This window comes from Psittacula echo (assembly GCF_963264785.1).
Source record: "Psittacula echo genome assembly, chromosome: 7".
NCBI lineage: Eukaryota > Metazoa > Chordata > Aves > Psittaciformes > Psittacidae > Psittacula > Psittacula echo.
This window is the reverse complement of record NC_137740.1, coordinates 44,265,768-44,274,903: the sequence shown is the minus strand read 5'-3', so window position 1 is coordinate 44,274,903 and position 9,136 is coordinate 44,265,768. Positions and strand designations below refer to the sequence as shown.

The 9,136-nt window shown below is 40.0% G+C and overlaps 1 protein-coding gene across 3 annotated transcripts; it reads left to right on the top strand.

Annotated features, from left to right (window-relative positions):
* Positions 1–1,715: 1,715 nt before the first annotated feature.
* On the top strand, positions 1,716–9,127 carry RNF7 (ring finger protein 7). Of its 3 annotated transcripts, none has more exons than XM_080623548.1 (3): positions 1,716–1,906; positions 5,278–5,325; positions 6,792–8,891. In XM_080623548.1, the coding sequence occupies exons 1-3, from the start codon at positions 1,729–1,731 to the stop codon at positions 6,908–6,910; spliced, it is 345 nt and encodes a 114-aa protein (XP_080479674.1). In that variant the 5' UTR covers positions 1,716–1,728; the 3' UTR covers positions 6,911–8,891. The 3 variants fall into 3 exon arrangements, with proteins under 3 accessions (XP_080479674.1, XP_080479676.1, XP_080479675.1); XM_080623550.1 differs by having other exon boundaries at positions 1,716–1,899; positions 6,792–6,931; XM_080623549.1 differs by lacking the exon at positions 5,278–5,325 and having other exon boundaries at positions 6,792–9,127.
* The last annotated feature ends 9 nt before the right edge of the window (positions 9,128–9,136 follow it).

Below are 9,136 nucleotides of genomic sequence, written 5' to 3'. Positions count from 1 at the left end.
CTGTAAATTAAAGGGAAAAGAGTGACTACAGCAGGCAGACAAAGATTATTAAAGTGATTTAACTATTTTTATATTTTATTACCAAAGGCCAGATTTTTGTGACCATGGTGCACAACATGTAAGCCGTTGCTGAAGCGTATAGCTTACTCTGTTAGCAGTCTTAGAAGACATGGAGGATTGGATTTCTAGGAGGATTTGGTCATCCTCTCTGTCCCCTTAATGAAGGCAGTGCAGTCCATTCAGGTGAAGCTGTGATTCACAACTGGAGAAACTTGCTCTATAACTGCTCATGATAACTCTCTGTGTGCAGAGAACATCCTTCATGAGGAATGTCAGTTTAGCACCTGCAATACACATGTGATTGTAGCCATTTGGCTTTGCCAACTGATGCTCCAAGTTCAGCCCAACCACCAAAACCAATGTGGACACACTGAAACTTCAGCAGTGTGGTAAGAGACTTGGTAAGTTGCAATAAACTAAGGCGGAGTATGCATGCAGGTGCTATCCAGGGCTACAGAAGACTTTTGCCTTTAGCATCTCACTTTGTGGATAAGCTAAGGTGAACTAGTCTGTCCCATGCATGTCTGTAATGACTTGCTGTTGATCCTTCCTGTTCAAGGAGTATGATGGTTACTCTTTAGGGTGTACCTCCATAGAAATGTCTGAAGCTACATGCAAAAATAAGCGCTGCATATGTATCTAAAGCTGCCAAGACAAAGATACATTGGGTGCAATCAGGTACTGTGAATGCCGTTGATCTATTTGGCAACATGACTGACAGGAGACCTTCAGTGGGGATTAAGTTGAGGAAATAAGAGGCTGTTTCTAATGTTAGTACTTACAACTTCCATTAATTTATCTTAACTTTAAATAGAACTTTGTAAATTTTAATTTTTACATGAGTAACAACATTATTGAACACTTATCTTAAAGTAGGCTTAAAGAGACAGGGCACTATATTGGAAAAATAAATTTTGTGTACTTTTATTTGGTAAAGATTAAAAAGAAATGCACGTTTCTATTATCTTTTAAAATAATGATGTATATTGTTTAGCTTTGTTTTTATCCAGACTTTGAAGCTCCACTGTTTAAGATGTATATAGTTGTATAAATATTTTTTTTAAATGTAATCAGCCAGTTTAAAATTCCCTTTCTGGTTTTCAGTTCTCTAGCACTTGACAACTCTCATCTATTTTCTGCTGATTTTTCTTTTTCTGTCCAATTTACAAATTCTAGCTGATACATTGGCAAGTATATTCAGATTCTTCTACTTTGACATCATAAAGTAGACATGTTTAACTGACCATTTCCATGAAGGATTACTGCTCTCTAACAAGGCTTAACTTTCAGTTACTAGAGACTGTAGACTGAGAATTTGGAATATTGAAATAGTTGTAGTATTTTCACAGGAGGGATTCAGGAGGAATTTTCATACTGTGTCTGTTATAATGTGGATGAAAGTTATAACCTCCAGCGCTGCATTTTTAGGCTCCCTTTAGCCTAAACCTATACCTCATATTTTTAGGCTCCAGGGTGGTCACCTCCCCTTACCGTGCAGCGCCCCTTTCGGCGGGCCAGCGCCTGCCCATGCTCAGCCTCACCGTTACCGCCGCCGGCGGGCACGCGCGGCAAGGGCAGCGGGCAGCTCCTGCGGCGCCCGCTGCCGCCGCGAGGTGGCGCTGCAGGCCCGCGCTGGCAGCCGCGGCGCCGCGTCCCCGCCCCTCCGCCATGGCGGATGTGGAGGACGGGGACGAGGCGGGCACCCCCCTCTCGCACCCAGGTTCGGCGGGCTCCAAGGCAGGCGGTCCCGACAAGATGTTCTCACTGAAAAAGTGGAACGCGGTTGCCATGTGGAGCTGGGATGTGGAGTGCGACACCTGCGCCATTTGCCGGGTGCAGGTCATGGGTAAGCGCTAGCCAGCAGGCCCTTGGCAGCAATGGCGGCCGCCCCCGCTGCGGGGCAGGGGTCGCCCAGTCGGTGGGGCAGGGCCTGCACTGCCGCTCTACGCTGCTCCCCCTCATGGCGGGCGGAGGAGACAACCACGGCTTCCGGCAGAAGGGGAGAGGCCCTGCCGCGCCTCCTCTTCCTCCTCCGTGCCCTCTGCTTAAGGAGGGCGCTGCGGCCCTGGCCACCCGGTGGCGGTCTCCTCGCGGGGCTGGCCCACAGAGCCCGAGGATGCCACACGCGGGTGCGGGCCGGGGCCCATGCGGTCACCTCCGGCTGCATGCAATTGCCGGGGGAGCGTCTCCCCGGAGCCCCCTCCCCTGACGGCCGCGGGCAGCCCTCCCCGCGCCACCCTCCTGCCCGGGGAGGCCGGAGCGCCCGCTGGGCTTCTGCCCGGGGCCTGTCAGCGTGAGGAGCGGCACTCGGGCAGCGTGTGCCAGGCCCGGAGGCGGGCTGGCTGGCCTGCCGCCCCGCGCTGTGCAGGAGCGCCTGCAGCGTGGAGGCCGTTTCCTGCGCGTTGGCAAGCTCCTGCAGCGCTGAGTTACAGCCGAGCTGACCAGAGTGCTAGATGTGTGGTGCTGCTGATGGTGGGTGGCTGTTAAAGAAGCAGTTGTGGATGTAGATACAAATTAACTTCCAAAATCTGTTAATTCAGGCTCTCTATCGCTTCTGCCCAAGAATCCTAATTACTAGTGCGATTTAACACATGTGAGTGCACCAAAAAATTACTGAAAAGCTTTTAGTTTACCTGGCTTTGAAATCTGGAGAATCTCTTTGAGAGCAGCCTTATTGTTGACTGTCATTACTGTTTTCTGATATGTTTTACAAATATGATACTTATCCTGGATCTTTGTATAATTTTTGAATTCTTACTCTACTGTGTATCTAATCCAATTTTTACTATTGTGCCAAGTTGTCGTGGACATAAGTGTCTTCTCATTTGGGCCTGGTACAGTCTGACAGGAAAAACGACCCAGGATTCCCTCCAGCAGCTTGCTTTTGTAGATCCAGGAGCCATGATACTGCAAATCCAGCCAGGCTTAACAGAATTGAGTCACAATATGTAATGCTGTCATTTCTCGTACATTCTTTACTGAGAGCGTTCTTTGGAATGGAAAAAGCAGAAAGGTGTGCTAGGAAAAAAAAAAAAAAAGCCCAGACTGAAGTGATGGGAGTTTCCCCTCTTGCATAAGCATGTTTTGGAGATTGCTTTTATATAGTGAACAAAGACCCAGAGACCACCCTGGAAATTGGAAATTGGCTTCATCTGCCATATAAACCATAATGTTCTGTTCTAGCCAACCTATTACAGGGCACTGTAAAAAAAGTCTTAAATGAACAAAATCTTACCCAGAGCTTTTATAAAAATATTAAAGAGCGTGCTTAGAATGTTTCCTATCTAGACCAAGGGAGTCCTTTCTATCTGAAACTAGCAGAAAAATCTGGTAACCATTTTTCTGAGAACAAACCACATTGTTAGAACATGAAACTTGATTATTACTGAGTTCAGTTTAGCAATTTCACAGTGACCCTGCTAGACCCGGTCTGTCTCCTGTAGAGCCACTGCGTCTGCAGGGGCCTTAGGTTGGAGGCAGTGCCAGATTTCAGCTGGCACTTGGTTGGAAGTTAGTTTGATTTTTGCGAGGGAGGGAAGTGTTAGCTGGCTAAATTTTCTGCTGGTGTAACTTGAACTAGGGTGGTCTTCAAGGATCACAGAAGCACAAGGGAAAGAAGCAATAATGCCGGTGTTAGCTGGGAAGGGCCGGGTTACAGCAGTACTGACTTAGCTTTGCTTAACCCTTCAGACTGACATCCTTGTGGTTATGATGCAGGAGTGGGGACAGCTTACCTTGGTGTGGTGGATAGTGATTTCTGTCCTTAGCTATCTGTACTGCTTCTCTGTCTGAAACTGCAAATCTAGGGCTGAGATAGGAAAGCTGCTAGTCTGCCACAGCTTGCTACCTTGCACACTGAGGTGACCCTGGATCAGTTTGCTTCGATGTACCGTGATACAATTTGAATCAATTTGGATAAATCTTCCTAGCAGCTTGGCCCTTAAATGGCACAGAAAAAAACCTGACTTGAGCAGACATCAGGAACCTTTATTTCCTGTTTTACTTTTATCTCACTGAGGAAAAGGCAACTGTTTCAGAGTTTCTGTTTTCTTTGTTCTTTATTACCTTCGAAAATGAGGAGTATCTGGGCAGATGAAACCTAAAATAGACATACTGACCGTATGTGGCAGAGAAAGCAAAAATATTCAAATCTGAATTCCTGTAGCATATCATGTTCCTGTCATGTAGGAAAATATGTTCTGACTAATGACATGTAGGCCAGGTCCAATCTGTGGGACACTTGTTTAAACTATCACCTTTTCTTTGGAGGAGATGAAGATGTGTTTACTCTCATAATAGTTGAACACTTCCTCTTGTGTGTGGTGTGTGCACATAAGTCTGTGGCCACCAGTGTCAGGGCAAAAGAAAAACAAAAGCATTTTTCCACTGAATGTGGCACAGTACTAAGCCTGAAAGTTGTCACTTCTGTATCTTACTGAGTTGTGAACCTGCCATCCAGTCCTATAGGCACAGACTGGAGTGCATAAAGATGATAAATATTTTTAATTAGATATTGTTCCATGTTTATCTGTTTATTTATGATTCTGTGATTTATATTATTAAATTGACCAGTATGTTTGCACGTGTGTGTGACTCTTGTGAAAATTGTGTGCAGGTACTTACTAAGGAAACTCGCTATATGAAAAGCAGGAGGAGGTAGGGGTTATGGTGAGAGATGTACAGCCAAAAAGAAAAAAAAATAAAAATTAAATTTTGTGAATGATTTCCTTAAAAGGAGATGCTGACATCTGGAAAACAAAGTCCTGTAATTAGAGTTTGGCTTTGTGGTTGCTCTGGTCTTAATATGCCTGAGTGCCTTGGCACGGATCTGCTGCTTGTTATATCTACAAAATGGAGAAGGGGTTTTTGGGGTTGTTGGGGTTTTTTTTTGTTTTTTTGGGGGGGATTTTTTTGTTTGTTGGTTTGGTTTTTTTTTCCCCAGCAAAAGTTATGAAAATCCTAAAGTCATGGAAAATAAACAAAACTTGTTGGACAGTTTATAGTCCTTCTGGTGTCTCTCACATATATATTTCTTTGTCATGTGTCCTGTTTTAAAATTTAAAGGATTGTTTAATGTTAAAGGACTGAACTAGGCATCAGACTTGGGATTTTTACCTTTGTAAATTGGTTTTAGAGTTTTTATTTTCCTCTGACAAAACCTATTCTTAAGATGGAATCCTGAGAATCAAATTCAGTCTTGTTCTTGTTTACTTTTAGATGCCTGTCTTAGATGTCAAGCTGAAAACAAACAAGAAGATTGTGTTGGTATGTAGTGATTTCATTCGCTTGTTTTTCAGTTGAAGCTTCTCTCAGTAGGGAGCATTTTAAAGTTTGAAGGGAATACTGATTTTATTAATGCTCTAAAGTAAACGTGTTTTGTTCTACATTGTGTCATCTTTTTACATTAGTAATACTTTATACTTTATTTTTGAGCACTAATAAAATTAGTTTTCATGTCAGGCATGCAGTAGAACAGAACTTCACATTTGCAGTCAGCACATACACAACTGAGAAGTTTAAGTTTCTCTCACCCTGAGCATAGTTGAGGAGATCATAATGTACACTTTTGAACTGGTTAGGAACAGGCTACTTTTTTTTTCTTCTGAGATGCATGCCAGAAGACACAATGGTAATACCAGTAAAAATCCTCTGTTCTGAAATCAAGTGTGTCTTGGTTAGAGGGTTAGAAAGTGGTATTTTTCGCAGTCTTAATTCAGGCATAGTGGAGACAATTGCTTGTTCGTTCATTCTTCATTTTGACAAGTGGAATCACTTGAGTTTTCTGTAATGCTCTTTAATCATAAACATACTTTAAGTTGCCTACCAATATATACAAAAGCAAATCTTCATTGTGATATATTTAAATCTGAAATAGTGAAAATTGACTCAGTTTGCTTTGAATCTTTAAGTCAACTTTTAAACCAGTGGTTAAGCTTTCCTTATTCTTTTTGTTTTCAAGTATATTCTCTCAAACTTAATCCACTGTTGGTTTTGATGATTGTTTTAATGAGAACAGGGGTTTGCTGTTCTATGTATCTTAATTGGCTTGCTGACTGTCCTTTTCAAGATAGAGAGGAAAACAAACCCAGAACATAATTTACAACACTCACTTGAGTAGTACCCTTGTATTGTAATAAGAAGAATGTGAACTAATAAGGCGAAAACAAAGTAACTAATAGTGTTCAGGAGTAGATGGACACTTTGTTGTGTTGAAAGAGTTGTAGCCTATGAATAACTTCTGGTCTAAGATCCCATTTTGATGCTATATATTGTATGAAATGTGCTTCCTTGATGTCATACATTTAAGTTTAAGCACAGCATTTTGGATCAGAATTTGGTGATACGGTCTTTCGTGATAGTAGTGCCTTGGCTATAGTTTGGTACTGGGAAAGATAAAGTGAAGAATTTGGTTAGTTGCACTTACTTCTTGGGCAGAACTGATAAATGTGTTTAGAGTCACAAAACTGTGTCACTTTGTACAAGAAAGTGAGAATATATGCATTTCTTTGTTGGTAATTGGAAATAAGTAAAAGGATTGATGATAGATATGGAACTGACTAGTATCCTAATGACCATAATAATCCAGTCTCAGTGGGTAAATCAGTGATGACCCATTTTGTCTCTGCAGCTTGCAGTGGTTATAAACATCTGAGAATGATAACTTGGACCTTGCAGTAGGTGTTAATTGGACAGCTGGGTGTGACTGGAATGTGTTCTTTCTTCTTTTTCAGTGGTTTGGGGAGAATGCAATCATTCCTTCCACAATTGCTGCATGTCCCTGTGGGTGAAACAGAATAATCGCTGTCCCCTCTGCCAGCAGGACTGGGTAGTCCAGAGAATAGGCAAATAAAAACACTGAAAGTTGGGTTTTTTTTCGTGTCAAACTTGTTGACACAGTGTATGTCTGACACATTATGCTCCTACAGAATGGAACATGTCAATCATGGCATGCTTTATTTAGTTTTATCTGCTAGAAGATAGATGTGGTTTTGTTATGTGCTGTTTGCTGTATGAGGAGGGAATGGTCAGTCTTACTGCAGATGTTTCCACAATAAAAAAACCAAGAGACACTGTGTTAACAAATATATCTTGTTATGATTGAGTGTTAACTGTATCAGAGCATAGAAGTGTGGTAGTGTAGATTATACCCTAAATACAGTTTATTTAATGTTTTTGTTCAGGTAAATGAATTAACTTGCAAGGGCAACCTTACCTGTAAGTCTGAAACACTGCATAGCTTACTGTCAGGATCAAGAAATTGTTTTCTGAGTAATACTGTATACAAAAACAGTCAGTGAGGTTTTTTAGGAAGTATTCTGGGTTTTAATCTAAATAGTGTGTAAAGCATTTGCTATATGCTTTTTCTATCACACTATACTAAACATTTGTAATTTAGCTTTTCTTTATTACTTCAGAAAATTTTGTTTTCTTGTATCTCTGTCTGTTGCTGTATTATATTCTATACATTATTTCAAAAACCATAGCATTAAAATTTAACTCCATTCATAATTCTTTAACTTATATTTCTGTTAAAGATAATGGAGACATGTATATTTAATCCAGTGACTTTTGGTACAAAGATACATATTTGATATCAGTTGACTGGTGGCATAAACAATCCTGCTGGTTAGCTGACTAATATAGAAATCCAACAAAACTAGTAATTTAATAATCCCAAGGAAAGCAGGTTGTAATTAAATCTAGGGAAAAATGTTTAATTGTTTTTCCTGAAAATTCAGTTAATAGAAATTTGTCATCATTTTATTGGTTACAGTGTTTTGAAAGTGGGAGAAAGCATTGTGTCATTTTTTGTGGAAATTCTTAATATCTCATTTTTTTATATATATGAATCTAGTTTTTCTTCTTACAAATATTTAAGTGCTTGCTTCTGACTTTGTCTTTTCCCTAAATATCCAAAGTAATTACTATTAATCTGACCATATGATGTGGGATTATTTTTTTAAATATATGTAATGGGTTGAATTATTGCTTTAAATCTGTATCAAATTCAGGCTTATTAAAATGGATAATAAACCTGGGTGAATTGAAAAAATATTATAGACATAGCATGTTTACTTTCAAGTTCTCATCTTAAATGTTTAATGCATTTCTCAGCAGATGTATTTCTGTTTAGTTCTGTTTATTTAAAGAGGTTTATCTTCTCTGTATAAAGTAGTTCCAATCTCTGTGTCATCAAGCATACATACAGGGTTTACTGTGGTTTTGTTTAATACTTGTAATCTTGGTTTTAAAATGTTTTGATATTTTTAAATATAAGTTTTGTTTCATTACAAACTGGGATCAAAGAATTTTCTCTGTCACTGTTACAGTATATGACATTGGTTGTTATTATCCCAGATGATGTCTGTCTTAAAATTGAAAGCAACTATAAAATAGGTTACCAGTAATAATGAAGTGCCTTTAGCCCTTATGTTGTTGGGGAGTATTTGTATTTGTGTAAAATGATTCTTCCTAAAATGACTGAGAAAAAATCTGATGGGATGTGGAAATAGTTTTTATCTGTCAAAGTGAAACCGTATCTATTTGCCACCTATTTTCTGTGCCAGAATGGTCCCAGGCTCCATCTTCTAACCTCTATTAATTCCATCTAGTCCCATCAGAGGGCTTCTTTCTTCATTTTGCTTTGGTTTGTAGGTGAATATGGAAAGTACCAGAGTAATTTTCACTCTGCTTTCTGTTCACATCATATGCGTGACAAGAGCAGCAAGTAATTGTAGAAGAGCTTTCCAAAGTGTCGGCTCAAACAGATGTTTACACAGATGAGGATACTTAATGTTGAAATCAAAGCAGCTGATAGTTGTGTATCTTTTTGACTAGTAACTAGAGGTTCACCTAGAATAAAAGATAATAAATTATGTCTTGCATATTTTTTCTGAGATAGCTAATCTCAGTCCCAGTCTTTCTACAAGCTCTGCTCCAGAGAATTTTTCTTCCGTTCCAGAACATACCCTGACATTCCATTAGTGTAGTTCTTATTAAGTACCATTTTTAGTCCTGAATTTGTTCACCTCTTGTACATGCAAAACAGATCAATTTTGTTTCTCACCCAAACATA